The 23,148-nt window shown below is 42.5% G+C and overlaps 1 protein-coding gene across 1 annotated transcript in view; it reads left to right on the top strand.

Moving 5' to 3' along the window:
• The window catches only part of unc13c (unc-13 homolog C (C. elegans)), a 296,369-nt gene that overhangs the window by 189,148 nt on the left and 84,073 nt on the right, over positions 1 to 23,148 (top strand). Inside the window, exons 18-19 of the mRNA XM_088333511.1 lie at positions 2,138 to 2,271; positions 7,722 to 7,807. Coding sequence (XP_088189637.1) covers positions 2,138 to 2,271; positions 7,722 to 7,807 — 220 coding nt within the window. The remainder of the gene's footprint in view (positions 1 to 2,137; positions 2,272 to 7,721; positions 7,808 to 23,148) is intronic.

Genomic DNA, 23,148 nt, shown 5'->3' with positions numbered 1-23,148 from the left:
GAAAAACGGGTGCAAAAAGCGGGACCAAAGGCAGTCAGAGTCAAAGTGCTTACCTTGCAGAAACAGAGGTTTGCTGACGGACTGACAACAGGCGAGTGAAAGGACTGAGCTTAAAGAGGACGGGGAACCAATCAGATAGCCCGCAGCGGCTGGCTCCAAACGGTGATACAAATCAGTCATCATGACAGTATGTCTATGTAACTAGGGACTTGAAAGTACTATAGAATAATCCCTCGCGGTTTTTATGCTTGGCGGATTTTCATCGACCAAAGTGTTCTGCAGCAGACAACACACCACAAATGTTATCACGGGTTGGAGGTGTCACGACCAGAACAGAATCAGGACCCAATTGCGTAATGTTAGCCACAAGTTTATTGAGAAAAAGAGGAAGGGCAGTGCTCGAAATCCGGTGATCGCTGGACGCGGGAAGCAAGCTGCTCACAAAATCGGATCTTGATCCGAATACAGAAGGGGATCTGCCATAGTGGTGTCAAGGACGGAAAAACAGGTCGATAGCCTGGACAGGAGAGCAAAAACCTGGTCGGGATCAAAAACGGGTCGTAAGCCTGGACGGGAGAGCAGACGTGGTCGGGATCAAAAACAGGTCGTAGTGGGAGACAAATGGGGAGATCAGGCAAGAACATACAGGTGGAAAAACAGGTGCAAAAACGGGACAGGCGGGAGTCGGGGTCAAAATGCTTGCCTTGTAACAACAGAGGTTCGCTGACGAACTGACCACCGGAGAGTGACAGGACTGAGCTTAAAAAAAGACAGGGAACCAATCGAGCGGGCATATGTGAAACTAATGAGTAACCATGACAGGAGGGCTGTGTTTGTGTGCCACTGTGGTAGGCTGTTGTATATTGTCAATCAAACAGCTGGGCGGGTGATAAATCTATGGAACCACCCATAACAACTGTGGAGCAGGTTAGCTTACAGCTCGTTATATTGTAAAGAAACGCATCAAGTAAATCAAACTCTTAGGAAAGTCAGAAGAAATGCTGATCACTACAAGGTGCTCTGTGGATTGTTATCAAGTCCGGGAAGAAACTGAGGTGGGACTGGGGCCGCAGTTCTTCCCTACTGTTGAGGTCTACGGAACAACTCTCAAAAACCGCCCCTGCCGAGCATGTATCTCACAAACGCCGTATCCATTACCCGGGAAATGGATGACCCGGAATGGGAAAGCACTACATTCATGACTTTTGAATTTTAACCCTCACGGAGATCTGTTCCAACCCGAAGATCCCCCGTGCTAGCATAAAGCTAGCTCTCTAAATCTCTTTCTTACACTAAAAGAGAAGTCCTCCAATTGTATTGTAGTATTGTTTAATAATAACTTCAGTTATGTATTATGTGTCATTTTTGTATTGTTTTTTGTTATTAATAATTAAAAAATTGAAATAAATAAATACATCTTTTGGAAATGCTACCCTCGCAAAAACCACGGGTTTACCGTAGTTTTTTGAGGATTTTTGTGCAGACCGTAAAACTTTCAATACTATTACCTGACACTTAATAAGGATACAAAAGAGGTAGATTTTTTTCACTTATTCATACGTCTGTCAGGACCAGAATTGAAACAGGACCCAAACACGTAACGTTTCTAACAAGTTTATTGAGACAGAGAGAGGAAGGGCAGCGCCCGCGATCCGGTGCTTGCTAAAGGCGGGAAGTCACTCTCGCAATCAGATTGTTATCCAAATACGGAAGTGGATCTTCCGTAGCGGGCAATGGCGGTGTCAGGGACGGAAAAACAGGTCGATAGCCGGGACAGAAGAGCAAAAATGCGGTCGGGATCGGAAACGAGTCGTAAGCCAGGGACGGGAGAGCAGGCGTAGTCGAGATCGGAAATGTGCCGTATGACGGGAGAGCAGACGTGGTCGGGATCAAAACAGGTCATAGCCGGAACGGGAGAGCAGAGGTGGTCGGGATCAAAACAGATCGTAGCCGGAGACAAACGGGAGCAAAAAAAGAGACAGTCGGGAGTCAGAGTGCAATATTGCAATGTTTTAGCAAGTGGAACAGCATACATTGTATTCTTGCTAATAGCATTTTGGGCTGACTATTTTAGCAAACTTTAGACAGTATGAGCCTCGATCTAGTAGCAACGTTTTGCCGATTTATTTCACTGCAGAGTCGGAAGCAAGACATCCCACGTGAGGAGCAGGGACCATCCATCAAGAACCTGGACTTCTGGCCAAAACTCATCACGCTCATGGTGTCAGTCATCGATGAGGACCGGACAGCGTACACACCGGTCATCAACCAGTATGTACTGGGATTATTTGGTCAAAAGTGTGTTTTTTCTTTTCGAAGAAACTTCAGGGCCTGCCATTTTACCCCATTATGAGATGCGGCCCTAATACCTCAAACAATTTGTCACGGTTTAAACCATGGATAGTTGTAGGGAAAATTGCTTTAAATTATATTGTAGCCTACAATTTTTTGGGAGTTTCATTTCGAACAATCTTGTTTTGTTTAGAGCCACCCTCATTGTATTATTTTTTACCCCTAATCGGTAAAATGCACAACATTTAGAAATAATAGACATACATACATACATATATATATATATATATATATCGCTCATTCACACCTAGGGACAATTTGGACCGGCCAATTCACCTGAAAATGCATGTTTTTGGAACGTGGGAGGAAACCGGAGTCCCCGGAGGAAACCCACGCAAGCACGGGGAGAACATACAAACTCCGCACAGGACGTCTGGAGCTGGATTTTAACCCACGACAGGTTCCCATGACATGAACTGTGCCGCACAAGCGCTAACCACTGCGCCGCCGTGCTGCCCACTGCCCGGAGATGGTTGGGATCTATGATTGTCACGAACCAGAAACAGAGACAGGACCCAGTAGCGTTCGTAGCGAAGATAGTCGTAGGCAGCAGGAATACTGGTCGATAGCCGGGACGGGAGAGCAAAGGCGGTATCGAGTTCAGAAACGAGGTCGGCAACAGGTATCAGGCAGGAAGCGGGGCAAAACAGGTCGGATGTCGGAATGGCAGAACAGGGCAAAAACGGGTCCAGAAACCGGTCTGCAACGGGTATCAGGTAGGGGAAAACTGGGCAGGAAAAATGTCTGAAGGTATGAGCTTGCCTAGCTGGGGACAATCAGCGCTCAGGGCTGTTGGTGCCAACGGGGCAGCCACAGGTGCCCCGAATCAGTAATCATGACACTGATTGGGTGTTGAACTCTTTTTAAACTCCCGTCTTCCGAAAGGAAGCCGTCAAACCTATGCTCTCAGCTAGGCAAGCTTTTGTCCTGCCCTGTTTCCCTGCCTGATACCTTTTGCCAACCTTTTTCTGGACCCGTTTCTGCTTTTGCTCCTCCGTCCCGGCCATTGACCTGTTTTGCCCTGTTTCCTGCCTGATACCTGTTGCTGACCTTTTTTCTGGACCCGTTTCTGTTTTGCTCCCCCGTCCTGACCATCGACCTGTTTTCTCGCTGTCAACGACTACCCTCGCTTGAAGTGCCAAGCGTTCCTGCCATCTGCTACCCGTGTCCGACAGTCATTCGGATGGTGGATGCAAGCACGGCGCTCTTTCTTAATTAAACCTGAGTAAAACGAACGCTAATGGGTCCTGTCTCCGTTCCTGGCTGGTGACAGCAATGTCATTTTCAACACATTTTCTACTCCCATGAGTAGAAATCCAATAAAAAATGGATGAATGGATGAATGTAATTGAACAATTTGGCCTTTCCGGGCATCAGCCTTGAAAATCAATGGAAAGAGATCCTAAAAATGCATCAACTTAATGGCAAATTTTAATTGTTGCGCATATGGTTCACACTCGATGAAGAAGGTGACATTTTTCAAAGAAGAAACCAAATTATCATGTTCACCCCCCATTCCTGGCCCACTTAGATATATTCCATGCCCTTTCTTCCTATTCTATGCATTAATACTGTATTTTTAGCTCGTTTTCTTTCGCGCCTTGCTGATTTACAATCCTCATTACAACTGTTTATGCCCTGAGCTTCCTCCCTTACCCTCTCCCACTTTTTCTAATGATAGCTCTGTGATAATTATATCAATTTCATTCTGTTTTCATCCTCTGGTCAAGTTCCAGGATTGCATCTACCCTCACTCCCCCCCTGCTGTTCTTTTATAAGGAATTCAAAAATGGGCTTTATGAAAACACTAGTACGCGTCTCTGCAACATTACTTTAAACACTGTTAGGAATTAAATATTAAAATGTACCGTTTACCAAATTGTTCGAATTATTTATCTGACTCGATTAACAGAACACAACCTACATTCACCTAACGATGTGCGCTCATTTCTTGATCGAAAAATGAAGATGAGACCGGCATTTCCACACGGGGGCAGATTTAATTTCTTAAAACATTTTAACTAAGTGAACTACATCCAGTGTTCCCTCTAAGCTGCGTCTGTGAGTTTTTAGAATTTTTCGAGAACCGGCTTCTTCGGCTCAGCTCACTAAAAGGAATCGGCTCTTTCGGGTCCCAGACGACTCTTCAGGTTGTTTTTGCTTCTTTCATCCCTATATGACCAAATAGTATGTACAATTATGCACAAAATGACTCAAAGGAAGGGGGAATAGAACAAAAAAGAAAAAAATACCAAAATGAAAAAGTATTGAAAAGCTGAGAAAAAAGAGACAAAAGGAAGAGAAAAAAGAAGGAAAAATTCTGAAAAAAGCCAGGAAAAAAGAAAAGAAAGAAACAAAGGAAAAAAAGTTAATAGAGAACAAAAAGAAAAAAGTAACAGCTAGGAAAATATAAACACAATGAGATTTTTTTAAAGGGGTTAAAAAGTTCCAATTATACTAAGTCAATCTTGTTGCCAACATTGTACTTCCACTAAAAAAATGTGATTAAATACAGTTCTGTATCGTGCAAATGACCAAATAAGCCCCCAAAAATGTTAGTAGTATGCGACAAAAGATACCAGGAAAAACTTGAACACTCAGACCCCTGGAAAATTAGAGGGAACATAGACTCCATTTAATATGGCCGAATTAGTGTCGCTCGAGTCTCTGTCAAGCCTCCTCTCTCGATCTTCTGCTTCTCTCCTCGGCCCACGTTTTTTCCCGCAAGCTGGTGTGCCGGCTCCTCCCATGGGTGTGCCAGGAAAGCCCCCACGTGGGCTCCACCACCTCGCCTCGATGTCTGGAAAAACTCAAAACAACACCGAGGGTTTCTACGTCAGGGGCCTTGTTCTCCAGACATCGCCTGCCGTCCCCCGTCAGAGTCCTGTTATCAAAACTCCCCAGCCGAAACAATCCGCATTTGGAACAGCGTGACCTGATGCCCACTCAGTGAAAATCTTCGTTGAATGAATGAATGAATGAAAACTTTTATTTCGAACATTAAAATAAAAACAGGACAAAAACAATGAGTCAACAACAGAATAATGTCACACAACATGTTCGAAAAGGGGTAGTCAGAAGCAGATGCTTCATTGCACTCAATAAATGTAACTTGTATTCAATCTTATAAAATCCCTTATAGTCAAATGAATAAAATCCTTTAACGTACACCAGATTAGATAATACTTAAAAAATAGCTATCCTGGATGCAGCTTTTTTACTTTACATAGAAGATGAACACAACCGCTCGGATTTACTTTTTATTGTGGGCTGGAGCTTTTAAGCGGGATCGACGTGAAAGCAGGAGAAAGGATTCTTCTTAGGATCTGTTTTTATTTCCTTCCTTCACCGCTCACATCACAAATCCGCCTCGTTGTCTCGTTTAGTGTTTATTTTGCACACCGGAGCGATTAGGCTTTCAGCCCGAAGGGAAAAAAGGAAATCACGCCAATAAAAATCATCGGTAAAGGATAACCAGAATAACTGACCTTTTTCTCTACAAGGAAGACCTTCATTTATGGATACCCTCCCCGTATCATTGAGTGAGAAGATGGATAATTAAAGCACTGATGTTTCACATTAAACTTCCAGCTGCCACTAAACTGCAAGAACAGATCATCTGAAGTTAAAGAATGGACTAGGTCGAGATCAAAACAGGTCTTAATTCGGGACGGGAGAGCAGATGTGGTCGAGATCAAATATATCGTAGTGGGAGACAAACAGGAGTAAGTGAAGCCCTTTGAGACTCTTCGTGATTTAGGGCTATACAAATAAAAATGACTTGACTTGACTTGAGGACAGGCGAAAAAGGGCTTGTCGTGTAAAACCAGACATTCGCAGACGGAATGACAAAACGGGGCTGACAGGACAGAGTTTAAATACTGACAGGGAGCCAAACTGTCAACAAGCTGCAGCTGGCGCCACAGGGGCGGGGCCAGTTGGTTGCCATGGCAAACAAAATAATTCTTACTACATCCAAGATAATGGTGACCAGTAATGATAAAAAAAACAAAGTGGTGTTGGAATATAATTTTTAATGATTGACGGTTGCCTAATTCTTTAATGAAAAAAAAAAAAGTATGTTAGAGCCCAAAAAGGTTGCGAAGCATTGTTCTAAAGCTAAGATATTGCTACATTTAACAATGGACAATTCAAACACGGAAAAAACCCTGAAAAAAACTAGGTAGCATTGTTAGCATTAATATATACTGTAATCCCTTTCTCTATCGTGGTTTACTTAATGCGATTTCACGATTTTGTGGATTTTCTTTGTGAATTGTTTTCGACTTGTTGATAGGCTTAACAGAAGAAGATGCTTTTTATTGCCAACAAACATGGACCTCTCCACCTGCTAAACTTGCTCTGGAGCCATATAGAGTCTTTCGGGCTTTGAGTGTTTCAATTTGAGTTCTATGTTCCCTATCAGGCTTGCGAAGGTTTTTCTTGTCATAGAAGTACTTTATTTTTATTGAGTAGTGTTGTAAATTAATTATCAAAATGTGCTATTTACCAAATTGTTCGAATTAGTTATCTGACTCCATTAACCAAACACAACCTACATTGACCCAACAAGTTATGCGCACTCGTTTCTTGAGGGAAAAATGAGCAGGAAGCCACAGGGGGCAGATTTATTTTCCCTAACAGAGGAACTAAGTGAACTCCATGGAAGACGGCCAAAGTGACTTTGGCGTCTGCGGGAAGCCTTCTTCTGAAGTCCTCTAGCTTTCTCTTATTGGCCCACGTCCCCCCACAAAATGGTGTGCCGGCTCCTCCCAGGGGCGTGCCACGGAAGCCCCCTGGGCTTCATAATCTCATCCTCGAGCTTGATGTCTGGCTTCCCCAAAACAACGCCGGGCCTTTCTGCGTCACCAAAGTCTGGGTGTGCTGATTGTGCCATCAGCAGTCCGTCCCGTCCCTGGAAACAACATCTTCCACCCTGACCTTGTACATTGGACTAAAGCACAGTATTGCATTAAACTGAATCATTTGTAGTCAATCGTATAAAATCCTTTATAGTCAATGGTATAAAATCATTTAGTAGTAAATAAAATAAAAATAAATGAGTAAAATATGTAGTTTGCGAGTTTTGACTATCAAGTGACGTTTTCCGGCTGCAAACACAAGCGATTTATTCATACATATCGATGGGAATCATAGTATTTTGAAGTACTAAAATAGACGGTTGTTAAAAGTGGCCTTTCCAAGTTGCAGCCATCCATGAAACTGATAAAGACAGTTTTGGCAAGTGGAAAGTATCCTTCCTACCCAAACGAATCGTCTTGCTAGACGATTACGTTTTCGACTAGGGCCACCTGGCTAAACCGTAATAGGGAAATGAGTCTGACTGAAATGATTTCCTTTCCTGCCAGGTTTCCGCAGGAGCTAAGCGTGGGCAAGATCAGCGCAGAGATAACATGGAACCTTTTTGCCTTGGACATGAAATACGCCATGGAAGGTGAGTCTCATTCCAATGGTTCACAAACATCGATTGGATGCTAACGTCCGGAACGATTTAGCAAACATCTGAGCTTGGTAGTTTTTAGTCAGAAAATTACAGGGTTGGGTAGGGTTACTTTAACTGGATTACTTTCAATTACTTTTGGGATTACTCCAATACCAAATATTCTAATAAACTAAATATGAATAAAATGATGACTCACAACACATGGTAAGCTTTCTCTCTTGGCTTTGATCTCTTTGATCTGCGAGAAAACCTTGGTTTCTTCTTAACACCTTTCCTACCTGTTTTTATTTTATTTTTTTTGCCGGGTGGAGAGGCATTCTGACATTATTTTAAACCATTTATTTATTATATACGCTAATAAAAGACAAAATAAACTAAATATGAATACAATTAGAACTCATGGGGACACCCTGAACTGGTTGCCAGCCAATCGCAGGGCACACAGGGACAGACGACTCGCTCGCTCATTCACACCTAGGGACTATTTGGACCGGCCACCTGAAATGCATGTCTTTGGAATGTGGGAGGAAACCGGAGTGCCCGGAGGAAACCCAAGCAAGCACGGGGAGAACATACAAACTCCGCACAGGTTGGTTGGCAGCTGGATTTGAATCCACACAGGAGGTTCCCAAGACGTCAGAACTGTGCCAAACACGCGTTAACCACTGCGCCGCCATGCCCCAAAAGAAACTAACAATGAATAAAATGATGACTCACAACACGTGGTAAGCTTTCTCTCCTGGCTTTGATCTCTTTGATCTCCGGCAAAACTAACATCAAATGTGACCGAAACAAAATGAAAATCAATCCAAATATCACAATATCATTTTTGTCGTTCCATGTATTCCGTTACTCCCCAAGCCTGCACAAAATTTAGTCATTTCATTCATATTTAGTTTATTTTGTCTTTTATTAGCGTATTTAGTATTGGGGTAATCCGAAAGTAATCAAGTTAAAGTAACCCTACCCAACCCTGCAAAAGTATTTGTTCACCTTTACTAATTATTAGTAATCCTGCTCACTACAAGCCAGTTCATTTTAGTCACAATAGGGTTCATCAGCTGTTCTGTTCAACACTGCCCACTGATTACACATTATTTATTCACACAATTGGAGTTGTGAGAATCAGCTGATTATGAATACAATCCAAGAAAAATGATGCAAGACAAAAGAGATGCTGTCTTTTTCTTTGATTATCCAAGCTGGTGGCACACATTTCTAAGTGAGTTCTACCAAGCGGTATCAAAATTTCCCTATACTTCCCTACACCTGTACTTTTCGTGGACAATATCTCTGTATTATAATAATAATAATAATAATAATTTCCTTGTATTGTCATTCTGTGTAACAATGTACACAGAACGAAATGTCGATTGCACCTGACCCGTTGTAGCGAGCCGATGCAGCCGCAGCCAACAGAGGGCGCCGCCGACCACTTTTTAAGTCTTAGGAATGACTCGGCCGGGGCGCGAACCACCGACCTCCCAGTCTCAAAGCGGGCGCCTTACCATCTAGGCTACTGAGCTGGTTATTTGTGATTGCAACATCCTTTGCTGTCTGGTAATCCTGAAAGGGGGGTGCCACATGTGCGGTCTCTTCTCAAAGTTTCTTCATTTTCCTCATGTTGGGGTTTTTGAGTTTTTCCTTGCCCTCATGTTGGTTCCAGATCAGGGGATGGTGTCATATTAGTCTGAAAAAGTAGTCTGTGTAATAACTTGTGAAGCCCTTTGAGACTCTTTGTGATTAAGGGCTATACAAATAAAAATGACTTGACTTGACTTGACTATGTTCACAACCATAAGCAGTGTCTGAAACCCATGAGAAAAAGTTAGTGGACACCAGGGCAGACAACTCTGAAAAGTTGCCTGCCCAGCCATAGAGTTGCCTGCCCAATTTTTCTTAGTTTGAAACACAATAAGACCACCCGTTGTTGCAAAGTATTAAGGATATATCAGAATATATAACAGAACAACACTTTAAAATTAAGTTTATTATAGATCTACTTATATAATTAATTGCATGTATATGACATCGCTGTTTTCCATGTGCCATCAGCATGTACCTGTATTTACTCATCTTCATTCATGCAATGTTTGCGTTGCGTCGTCCGCTACAAGCCACGTGAACTCCTCTTTCCACGATTTATTTAATGTACATTTACGTTTTGTAGCGTCATCGATTTGGTTAGCTTCTTTTGAATATTTCTTCTGGGGCTGAGGTTTTGGCTTGATTCCTAACCACTAATCCATTTTTCTTTTGTTCTCTGTGGGCCTACTTTGGAAAATGATATGCAAATGCACGACCTTTTAAGGCTGGGTAAAGTCCGGAGCACGAAGTTATCCAATGCAAGATTCTGATTGGTGGCTGAACGAACCGAAATTTCCAAACCGAAGGAAGATTTTGTAATCGAAATGAAGCAAACGTTTGATTAGGGAAAATAAAAAAAGTAAACCGAAAGAGTTTTTCTCTTTTTTTAAAAAGTTGTCAATCCATTCCAACACCCTGAATGTTTACCTTGAATGTTTAACATAAACTTAAAGCTAACCCAGGCTAATCGTACGTTCGCGTTAGCGTAATCTTGCGTACGAAAGATTACGCTAACACGAACGTGTAAAAATAAAAAAATCAGGTCGTTTACAAGTCATTTAGCACCCGGGTCTCCACAACAAGTGGTGAGCGGTTCAATGGAAAGGGGGCTCCGTTCCAACACCCTGAATGTTGGGCTCCGTTCCAACACCTTGAATGCTTAACGTAAACATGAAGCTAACCCAGGCTAATCGTACGTTCGCGTTATCGAAATATTCCGTACGAAAGATTACACTAACATGAACGTGTAAAGATAAAAAAAATGGATAAACCTTTGTGGTGGTCAGCAGAAGGCGCAGGCAAGATCAGACACTCACACACCTTCATATTTTGCTATTATTTCTTTCTTAAATGCAATTGTTGTATGCACTACTTTTCTTTTTTCACCTGTAGCAACTTCTTCTTCTGACCTTCTTCGGAGGCATAATAAGGGGCTAAAACACCTGTACGCCGCTCAGCATACCACCTTAGCGTACGCACTCACGCATTACCGGCGTTCGAACTCCGATTTTTTGACCTAACAGCGAAGCAATAATTTCTCGTAATTTTTGGTCGGACTCCGATTTGTTCCAACTGAGAGGGGTTCGAAAACCGAGGTTCCACTGTATAAATTTAACCAGAGTATAGAGTATAACTCGCGCCAAGCTATGATAAAAAACTGTGACTTATAGTCTGTAAAATACGTTTTCTGGGTTTTCTGACGTAGATATGTATTTCTTGTATCGATAATTTAATGGATTTAGCATAATTTCAATTCCATAGAAAAAGTCTCAAAATTGGATTTCTTTTTTATATCTGAAATCCATCAAGGAACAAATCCCCATACCACTTTGATGCCGCAAGACAGATGTTTCCGGTGAAACTGCACCTTCTGACTTGCAATCCCGGCGCCAATTCTCCTGCTGCTCCGTCTTATTCCCCCAAAGACGGCAAATACTTCCTATAGGTGATTGTGCAAGCGGTTGCTGTTAGGTTACAGACCTGCGGATCAACAAACCCTCAGGATATGTGGATCCCTGCTAGTAGCTTGGCAGCACACATTTGAAAGTGAATGTTTTCACAGTTTATGTATTAGGTTAGGTTCAGGTTGCAGAAGTAAAGCGGGAGACTGATTTAATCAATGCGGGGCATCTTTACTGTATATATTCATGTCAAGTCCAGTCAAATCATGTTTATTTCAATAGCCCTTAATCACAAAGAGTCTCAAAGGGCTGCGCAGATCAAAGACTACTGCAAACTACAGACGATTATGACATCTTCCCCTCATCTAAAACCTACATGAGGGCAAATAATACACATATTATCATCATAAGATATGGGTTATCCATATGCTATAGAATATAAGTGTGTTTTAAGCTTAGATTTAAACAGTTCCACTGAGGTTGCTGATCGAATCTCAGGGGAAGAGTATTCCACAGCACCGGGGCCCAGATGGAGAACGCTCTCGAACCTGCGGATCTCTTCTTGGCTCTTGGGATCACAAGTAGACCAGCATTTTCAGAGCGAAGGCTCCGGAACGGAACATAGGGGGGAATTCAATCTGAAAGATATGAGGGAGCAAGTCCATGCATGATTTTGTATAATGCCAACAGAACCTTAAAATCACATCATAAGTTAGCAGGGAGCCAATGCAAGTTAGCTAAAATCGGGGTAATGTGGTCATACGTTCTTGTCTTAGTTAAAAGCCTCACATCTGCATTTTGTACTAGCTGAAGGCTCTTCATTTTGGACTTCGGGAGACCGGAGAGTAGTGCATTACAGTCATCGAGACGGGAGGTAACAAACGCATGAATTACAATCTCTCAAAAAGTGCGAAATAACACGGAGCTGCTGCAAAGGGCTGCCGCTTTGATCTTGACGCACCCCTTCTTAAAATACATATTGTAGATTGTATTTTGGTATTGTTTGCATAGTTTACATTGTCAATAAACACCCATTTTAATAAAAAGAAAACACACATAAATATGGTAATTTCATACATGTTTTTTGAAATATTATAAGCAAGATATTGCAAAGTGCAGCATCTGCTACGGTCAGGTGCCCCTCGTTTTTCTCGCTTGCCAGATCCCTTCACGTCAAAGTCAGGCTTTAAGAAGACTGAATGCCTCCCAGTGTGCGTGACGAAACCTCCCCCACACCTCGCCTCCGCTCCTACAATGACGCAGGTTGGCACCATCAATACGCCACTTAATTGCCAGGATGAAATTCTTAAGCCCTGTGCGCATTTAACGCCATTAGCATGAGGAAATTTGCGTCTTTTTTAGATTCAAGCAAAGTTGTCTAGGTCACGTGTTTTCCGATAATATGGTGATTCAAGCTGGCGCCTACCATGGAGTCGAAGATTACAAAGATGAGCACTTGTCTAGTACTACGCCGAAAGCTGCATCAAGTAAGGGTCAGGGCACTTTCAAAATCCTCATAATGTGGAGAATAGGGCCAGATTGCAACAGAGGTGATAAATTATCTTTTTCTGTTGTTGTCATGGGTGGTTGACACGATATCAAACCAAATTGCATTTGCTTGTCACCATCGGGGGACTATGCGCTGCAATAACAGCCGAATCATCGGCACACACAGCTCACTCGATATAGAGTTTCTAGCAGTATTGTTTAGACCCTTCTATCTACCGAGAGAGCTAACTGTGGTCATTGTGGTTGCTGTTAACGATCCACCGGATGCTAACGTTCCACCGGATGCTAACGTTAGCATAGCGCCAAATCTCCTGCCCGCTGCTAACAATAAACAGCAACTTGCACACCCCGACGGAGCTGTTATCGTCGCTGGCGTCTTTAATCAGGCATGTTTAAGGACTGTACTTCCCAAATTCATTCAATACATGGACTGAGCAATTAGGGAAAAAACACTGGACCGTGTGTACAGTAAGATAAAACATCTAGTTGGATCCGGCCATCTCTGTCTGTCCCTCACCCCCCCTCCCCCCCTCCGGAGGAAAACAAAGCCTATGCAACAAAGACAGTACAAACATCTTCTTTGTTCCTTTATCTCTTTGTTTTCCTTATACTCACTGTAAAATGTGGACCTGGAGTGCCACGTCCAATTTCGTTGTCACAATATATCCCATGTTGTAACAATAACAATAAAGGTAAATTCTATTCTATTCTATTCTATTCCTTGAGGATTAAAGTGGACTCTAGTGACTGGACAATGACTGGTACTACCAAACAAAACGGTAACGTCTAACTTTCCCTGTTCAATTTAGATAAGTTGAGGACTTTTTTTATTTGTGAGTTAGAATGTTTAAATATCGGGAGTACATTGTCAATATTTTTAATATTGAATAAAATACTGTGAAACGTAGATTAATAGAGTGATAATACAATGCTAGTGACGTAACTGTAGGGTTGGGTGATACGGCAAAAATATCATCACCACTAAAAACACATTTAAGGAGAAATTTAACTTAAAAGGATAAATAAAATGACGCTTCATGTTCACATTTTAAAAAAAACTAGACATTGTATTATACACATTTTTCGAAATGTTTGTCATGGCATTTCCAAAACTGGCCATTTCGAGACAACTAGTTTCCAGCTCTAAAGCCTCTGCAACCATATATTTTACTTTACCCAATTTTAGACATTGTAAAAGAGTTGTAAATGTTTCACATATTTTTCGAAAAGTCGATTTCTGATTTTGCACACGGGAAAATCACACCTAGAAAGGGTTCCCAAGTAGCATTATGCATGTTTATTTTCGGCTCTGACTTTAATACACAGCTTAAATATGCATACATTTATGTTCGGAATTTCGTTGCCTAAATGATGTGTGAATCATCATTTGATTTGGACACTCCTGGTTGAAGATTTTTGTCACCAAATTGGGTGAGAGTGGTAATAATCGAAAGATCAGAATCTAAAGGCCATATTGGAAATGTTTTCATGATTTTGTTTACTTTTAAAAGGAAATTATAGGGCAAATCGAACAGATTACCAAAGTCATCATCAAATGATTCAGAAATGCTTTTAGGCGGTTTTGTTTTTTTGAACCTGTTGGCATTATCAGTTTTGGAGTAAATATTTTACACTGTTGGATTAATTGCACTTTCGTAAAGTAACGAAACCACGTTTGCAGAGAATCGTCTCACCAGTTGACTGGCAGAGCACGTTATTGGTGAGCTATACCGGCTTTATAGCTTTCTTGTAAAGCTTTCCAATCATATGTGGCATTACATATATCAGTGACTGGTGACACTGTAAAGACACGTCTTTGTTTCTCGACAGGAACTGTAAGGGGATAAAGAAACACAGTTAGAGTCTCAAGGTTTTCACATATTTCGCTCAATTTTATTAGACTTCTCCACCGTTCGTTAGAGGGGTTTGACGAGAGATTTACCGTGAATCCACGTATTTCTTACAAATGTACCTATCAGTGTGCCAGCTGCAAAACCTAATACCTTAGCTCAGATAACATTCGGCAAAATGTCAAACTCAAATGGAGGGTATCTAATGCCCTCACAGGATGTACCTGCTGCTTCCTTCCCCGTGTCACACTCTCCCGTGTCTCTATGGCAACCTAATAGCAAACGAACCTGCACACATAGGCGCTCTCATTTATACACGGACATGGCGCACATGCAACAAAAAGGAGCGGTCCGTTCTACATGTACTGTGTCAGGGAAAAAAACTATATTACTAATGTCGCGTTTACCAAATTTTTCGAAATAGTTATCTGACTCCATTAACCAAACACAAACTTCATTCTCCTAACAATGCATGCTCTTTTCTTAATGGGAAAATGATAGCCGGCATTTTCACACGGGAGCAGATTTTTTTTCTTAAAGTATTTAACTAAGTCAATTCCATCAAATAAGCCGAATTATTGTCGCCTCCTTTTTTGATTGTCCCTCTCATTCTCCGATCTGATCTCCCATCTCTGCTTCCGTCGTTTGTCTCCTGTCGTCTGCCTCCTGTCGTCTGCCCTCGTCCTTTCAAAAGCCGGCGCGTCCCCCCCCCCCTATGAGGCATGCTGACTCCTCCCATGGGCGTGCTGACTCCTCCCCTGGGTCGGGTCAGGTGCCAACTTCACCACCTCCTCGCAGAAAGGCGCCGCCATGTCTAAAGGAAACTCATATCAGCAAAGCTTATCAGCTCAAAACAATGCCGACGTCCTTGTGCGTCTAGCCTTCTTCCATTCATTCGGAAGGTTAAAGTCTTGGGATTCACGAAATGCCAAACATTTCTTAGTTTCCATTGTAATTTTTTGCTGGCAACTGTGTGGACAGCAAAGTAAGAATTTTATTGTGCAGGGAAATGGGGTTCTTTACCGTGCATATGACAACAAACACTCTGAATTGAATTTAGTTTAAAAATAGACTCATCACAGAAACATCAACATCGTTCTAAAACAAGATACCGGGAAAATATAAAGCCGCATAGCTCACCTAAGTTCTCTTGCAGCCATCACGTTCAATTATGATACGTAACCATGGTCTTCTTACAACCGTGAGTGAAGAAAATCCAGGAGAGTAAAATATTTACAAATACAGAATAGTAAAAAATGGTTTCTCTATGCCGTAGTGCAACCCAACGTGTGATTCACATTCATCTTTTTCGGCCAATTGCAGGCTTTGTTTCGCCCCTTTAGCCTATGCGAGCCTGTAAATGATCCAAAGGATCCGCGCCCTTTACCTCCGAATACCTTTAGCCAAGAGTGACTGATTGAAATGATGATTGACACATTGGTTAGGAAATGAAACGCCTACTTTGCCTTCGGGGGAAAATCTAGTCGGCGGCTGCTTGCCTTAGTTGCAAGACTTTGCGACTTAATATTGATCTATATATAAGGCGCACTGTATTATAAGGCTCATGGTCATCTTTTGAAATAAATAAAGGCTTTTAGGTGCGCCTTATAGTGCGGAAAATACGGTACATGTATTTACTTTGTAGATAATTTTATATAGTCAACTGTTATACACACCGGTTTAATGAAATGGAATTCACTCCGAAGGACGCTAACATTATGCAAGAAGACCGAAGTCAGCCTGAAGGATGCTCCGTGTTTGTACGTGTGCTTACGTTGCGTCAGAAAAAGATTGAATGGTAAAGAAGAATGTGCATACCATCACCCGATAATCGGAGCTTTGAAGCATCTTCAGCTTCCTCCTAAGAGGGCCTTTGTGGCGGCGCAGCTGTAAAACAACACAAAAGGGAGGACGCTAATATTAGCATCTCTGTGTGAATCCGAATGCAGGAAGCAGCAGGAGAGACAAGAGAGAGAGAGAGGTTGCAGAAAAAGAGGGTGCGAAATAATGAATGAGCGTGCTTCCTGCCGTTCTTCGTTCGTACATACGATAGTACCTCGTTATAGAGGCTTATTTTTGCAGTATATTTGTTTTGTACCATTATGACATTCATCGGTTCTCGGCCATAATCCGTTCCAGAACCCTGTTCGAAAACCGATTTGTTCAATCATTTTTCCCATTAAAAGTAATGTAAATCATTTTGAACACCCTCAATGTTTACCACGAACATAAACATGAAGCTAACCCAGGCTAATCGTACGTTCGCGTTAGCGTAATCTTTCGTACGGAAACATGAAGCGGCTAGCGGCGTTATAAGTCTTCGGTACCATCCGTATTCATGGTAAATGCGAACTCACGACCGAATAAGATCATCGAGTGCTGGTGGAAAACATCGAAGCGCACAGGGAGCGCAGTTGCTGTGTTTTGCGGAAACGTGGCTCACGTTTAGCATTCTGGACGCTAACGTGTAGCCACCCGGAGCTACCCGGAGCTATCCGGCTTCAACGCCGCTAAACAGAGACACGAAAGCCGGTGGGAATCGGAGAGGAGGCGGACTTGCCAACACGAGGTGGTGTATCCCTGGATTTTCACAAAGAAAAGTTTTCCATCTGCCGCAGGGATGTCGAACTTTTGGACTGGCGTGACGTCATCCGCTCCGCTACAAGCACCCCTAGGGCATCATATTAATCTGTTAATAAACAACGGGGTAGACTGCTGGAAGTGTGAATTTCCCTACGGGGATGAATAAAGTATCTATCTATCTATCTATCTATCTATGAACGTGTAAAAATAAAAAAAATCAGGTCGTTTACAAGTCATTTAGCACCCGGGTCTCCACAACAAGTGGTGAGCGGTTTAAGGATAAAGAAAATATTTATGAATAGGATTTCTTACCTTTGTGGTGGTCCGCAGAAGCCATGCTCTATTCCCTCGAAAGAAGGGAAACTCGCACATCTTCTTCATATTTTGCTATTATATCTTTCTTAAATGCAATAGTTGTACGCACTACTCTTCTTTTTTCACCTGTAGCAACTTTGCTGCTTGCACCGACCTTCTTCCGAGGCATAATTAGGGGTTAAAACACTCCGTTCACCGATATTAATAACGAAAGCAAAAAGAAGTGCGCGCACACGTGACAACAGTTCTTCACGAGGGGTGGGGGCAATCTACACCCGTACGCCGCTCAGCATCGCCCCTAGCGTACCGGAGTTCGAACTCCGATTTTTTTGAACGAAAAGCGAAGCAAGAATTTCTCGAGATTTTTGGTCGAGAACCGATTTGTTCGAACTGAGAGGCGTTCGAAAACCGAGGTTCCACTGTAAAATGGTTGTTGTCAGGACCAGGACAGGAAACAGGAAGCAGAACCCACTCGCGTAACGTTACTCACAGTTTATTGGGGAGAAGAGGAATGAGCGCACACTCAATCCGGGGATCGTTGGTCGCGGAAGGAGATTGATCGGAACGAGGAAGTGGTCAAAATCAAACAGATCGGGGCGAGAACAAAAAAGGAGCAAAACACAGGCAAAACGGGGATTCACAGGGCTTGGCAAAACAAGAGCAAAAACACGGGCAAAAACGGGGATTCACAGGGCTTGCCGTATCACAACAGAGTTTAGCAGGACTTTCGCAGATGCACCGACCCCATGCGACTCACAAGACAGCGTTTAAGTAGTCAGGGAGCAATCTGTCAAGGCGTTTTAGCTGTTGTCCATGGGCGGGGACCAATTGGGCGCCATGGCAACTGTGACAGGTTGTTAGATTCAATCAATTATCATGGAATTTTAACATTTATTTTCGATTTATATTGGTTTAACGTCTTCACGGGCAATTGTCAAAGTGCATGTAAATGTCGTACCCGATGACAATTCCGTTAATAATTTGGTCCATACTAAGTATACGAGATGCAAAATCCTTCATTGGACAAATATTATTTAACATGTGACTTGTCATGGATCAAACAGATGAGGACCACAATTGCGTAAAGTTAAGAAAGTTTATGTAGGGATGGTGGGAACTGGAGAGAGGGTCCTGGAGTGAAGAGAAATCTTGAAGTGGAGATTTGGGACTAACTTTAAGGAAGATGGCTTGAAATATGGAACAAAGAGGAAACCGCGCAACAAGGTCAATGTGGTAGGTCTTGGAGTAGGTTAAACACGAGTCTTGAAGACTGGGGGAGAAGAGAGGTCAGAAGGATCAGGTTCAGAGTCAGAAGCGCAGACAAACAGGTTCCGGGTGTAGGCTTTGCAGACGATCTGACAAAGGTAGGCTGTAAGGCAGGGCTTTCAATACAGAGCATGATTGGCAGGGAATTTAGAACAGCTTGAAAATAGTCAGGTGGGACAGATCAGGGTGCAGTGACAGAGCAGGGAGGTAATTGGTGCTGGTTACCGGTAGAGAGAGAGCTAATGACAGTGACTAATCCTAACGACATAACATCATCGCCACAGTTTGTTTTTCCAACGAAAATATGAACGGCACAAATGTATGATGTGATAATCAAAATTTCGCAAGTTTAAAAAGAGACCAAAAGCCAATCAGGTCCCGTGGCTGTTGGCGCCAACGGGGCAGCCGCAAGTGCCCTGAATCAGTTCTCATGACAATTAAGTTATCTAACAATGACACAGATTCAAATTAATTCCTTCCAATGCACACTAAAAAAAACGTGTATCTTCAAAACCGTAGTTAAGGGATTATGTATAGGCGATTACACTGAAAACCTTGGAAATTTAAAGTGAGACTGAAACTCTCTTGAATTCATGCAAGGGTAATGACAGCAATAGGTCATCCATTTATGTTCAATGAAGCTGTTCCAAAATGTGGAATACGACTTAATGGGGTGCTGGGCGGTTTTAAAGGGTACACTTTAGTGACAAAGATTAGACTTTTTATGGTCATTTCACATTGCCAATCACGGTTCATGGTTCACTGTTCCCTTAACAGCTTGGGGCACCAATGCGGACGCAACTCTGGACAGTGTTTTCCACTGTTGACGGTTCCTGGTTTGTTTTTGGATCGTGGCAAAGTTGGCAACAGCCCATAATTTAACTCTCACGGCATCCTTTTTTGGGTGACACAATGTATGTCAGTGTACATTATTTGGACGTGGACTTAAAGTGTGACAACTCAGCCATTTATGAATATTTTTTTACCTCAAAACCCTCAAAATGTTGAGTGGTATTAGACCTATCCATACATCAATGTCTGAAATAACGTCTGCCTGGACGCCGGGGGCGTGCATCTTTTTTTTTCTTTTTTTCCAAATCAAACACTTGCTTTATTCCGTTTTTGAAATCTTCGTTCGGTTTGGAAATTTCAGAATTGCGGTTCGTTTGTCAATTTGCATACTCTGCAGCCAATCGTAAGCCTGCATCGAATTACTTCGTGTTTCCAGACTCTCCAGAGCGTTATAAGGTCACGCATTTGCATCGTCATCATTTTCCAGAGTAGACGCACAGCGAACACAAGAAAAATGGATAAGTGGTTAGGAATCGAGCCAAAACCTTAGCCCTAGCAGAACTATTCAAAAGAAGCTAACCAAATTAATGACGCTACAAATCGTGGAAAGAGGAGTTCACGTGGCTTGTAGCAGACGACGCAGGTAAGTAAGTCCAATACCATTTGATCAACCACAAACACTGCTTATTTGTGTTCCTTCAATTATTAATTGTGATGCGACATAGACAATGAATGGAGAGAGAGACAGAGTCCCATCTGGAATGCATGGGGCCCATTCATTTCAATGGGTAGCCATGGTAACCAGGGAGTTTCCAGAGGTGGCTTGAGGGGGGCCCCAACCCACATTAAACTTAAGCATAGGTAAATGGTGAATTCCAAAGAGTAGATGCTAGCGAGTGGATGCTAACAGCTATGTGCGCTGCTAGCGCAAGCTAGCTGTAAACACTTTCGGAAATGAGTCGGGCTGGCATAGCCAGGCCAAGTATTAGCTGTGACAGGCTGATGCGATGCTTACTCATGCTAGCTGTAAACACTGTTGGTGATGAGTTGGGCTCTTTGAGTTGATAACATAATGCTAACATCACATGCTAACAGCCGGGATATACATACGTTCCAATTTTAGTATATGCGAAGCCGAAGCGACGGTATCATCTTCCAGATCCATCACAACTCTCACAATTGCCTCGGGAATTGTTTAGTTTATCTTAATTTTGAAACACTGCTATTTTTAGTTTTTGTTACTAGATTTTGCCCTCTCTTCTGCCTTGCAGGCAGGGTGCAGCAAGAAGGAACGTTGGATCGATCCTCCCGACCCACCAATAATCTCAAAAAGAAAAATACGTTGACAGTGTTAAAAATTAATACACATGAATGAAGAAAGACAAATAAGCAGTGTTGGTTGGTGATCGAATAGTATTCGACTTATTTCATCATTTTTTTTCAAGTAACTCGGTGACTTCTATTTGTGTTGTTCTATAGAGGGCTTCGCGCTTTGTGCTAAAAATAGTAACACGGCTTCGTGCCGCCATCTTGGAAGTCTGTCGATTACAAGCGGTGATAGCGAGAGGAGCAAATATTTACTCAGTTTGTCTATTTATTTACTCAACTAGCTTCGTTTGTGTACGGATTTTGTCTATCAACACTATGGAAAACTACGTGGAGAGTTTGGACAAGCAAGCACGCGAGCGGTACGCTGCGAAGTTGCATTTTATTGGAAAATTGGATCCCTACAAAATTAAAAACAAGGACTGGAAGTCTGATCCCGATTTGTTGCCGTGTGTGACTTACATCGAACTTGTCTTATTTTCCACCCAAGTCCCTTTTGTGAACTGAAGGATTTTCAAAATTACAAAAGTATGGAAGCCTACGACAGATTTGTGTCTGGTTGGGTTCGGCATGTGTCTGTGCACACAGTATTTAACCTAGCCATACTTGAATGGTGTCGACAGATGTACATGAAGTACACATGTCCCATAACCTTTTTAAAATGTATTTCTACATCATAAATAATTCAATTTACCTGTCAGAAAGTGGTCAGAACAAACACGAACACAGTCAAGCTTTGGCAAATTCGACCGGTTGATAGCTGCCAGCCACATTCGTCTTCGCCGTTCACTTTTCTCCTGAGCTTCAATCCCCTGATCGTAAACACACTTCGGAAGTCTAAAGAAGCCCTTCCCACCCTTTTCCCCTCGGCTACAACAGCCAACAATAACGCACGTATTCGGCATTACAATGTAGAATCTAACTGGTTCGTTGAACAATAACAATGAAGTGAAAAGCTTTGTGGACTTCCAAAATGGCCACCAGCAATGCATTGTGGGTAATCTTAGGACCTCGAAGCACTCTATAAGAACTGTGTCTATTAGAGGGAGATTCAAAATCTCATCAAATATTCTATTAGTAGCTGATACCAATACCGTTAATGGCATGTGAAATGACAACTAAAATATTCAAACGTTTTCATCCCTTCGGCTCCGTTTTCTATTCCGATTTTGCCCAAAATAAATTAACGGGTTATTGCATTCTGCATCCCTCCAGTCATTCACAAAGTTTTAAAATCATTTAGCCAAACAACCAAACAATCTCAATCCAATTCCGCGGAATGTGAACGGGTGTTATTGGGAGCTAGCTTTTGCACTTTGTATGTGAGCATTCTTCAATTCAATGATGCCAAAACAAAGAGTTGTTACGTCCCAGCGGGGGGACGTCAGACAAGATGACTCGCTCACGAGGGACCCTGAGCCAACTCCTCCCCCAGGATAGTCGGTATTGTTTAATCTCCGGAGGGGGCACAAAAGAACGTGTTTGGCAATCACAGGCTTAGGAACAAACAAAATGTCTGCTTTTGTTTACAGGCATGCAGCCAAACGTGGTGGTTGTGGATAAAAACAGTGCTTGGTGTGGTGATTGGTCATTACCACATTAAGAAACAGTGTAAATGCCAAGTGCAGGGAACACTACCTTCACAAATAAGTCAAATATATGAGGTAGTAACCCTCATTTGTACTAAAACTGAAAATTGTACGTGATCACTGAAATTCCTTTCACAGAAGTAATTTTGTAACATTTTGTCACAAGCCAGGGACAGAGACAGGACCCAATAGCGTTCATTTTGTTCAGTTTTTATTGAGAAAAAGAGCAGTGCTTGCTTCCACGATCCGATGATCGTCAGTCACGGGTAGCAGATAGCAGGGACGCGGAAGTGGCACTTCCGTGTCGAGCGAGGGTAGTCGCAGACAGCGAGAAAACAGGTCGATGGCCAGGATGGAGGAGCAAAAGCATAAACGGGTCCAGAAACAGGTCGGGAACAGGTATCAGGCAGGAAACAGGGCAAAACAGGTCGATGGCCGGGACGCAGGAGCAAAAGCAGAAACGGGTCCAGAAACAGGTCGGCAACATGTATCAGGCAGGAAAAAACAGGGCAGGATAATGTCGGGTAGTACAAAGCTTGCCTAGCTGAGAGCATAGGTTCGCAGACGGTCTGACGGCTTCCCCTTGGAAGACGGGGGATTAAAAAGGGTTCAAC

Source organism: Urocampus carinirostris, chromosome 4 (genome assembly GCF_059441175.1).
Source record: "Urocampus carinirostris isolate Australia breed hairy pipefish chromosome 4, RoL_Ucar_1.0, whole genome shotgun sequence".
In the NCBI taxonomy this organism is placed as follows: domain Eukaryota; kingdom Metazoa; phylum Chordata; class Actinopteri; order Syngnathiformes; family Syngnathidae; genus Urocampus; species Urocampus carinirostris.
The sequence above is the reverse complement of the archived record's forward strand: the minus strand, read 5'-3'. Positions and strand labels throughout refer to the sequence as shown.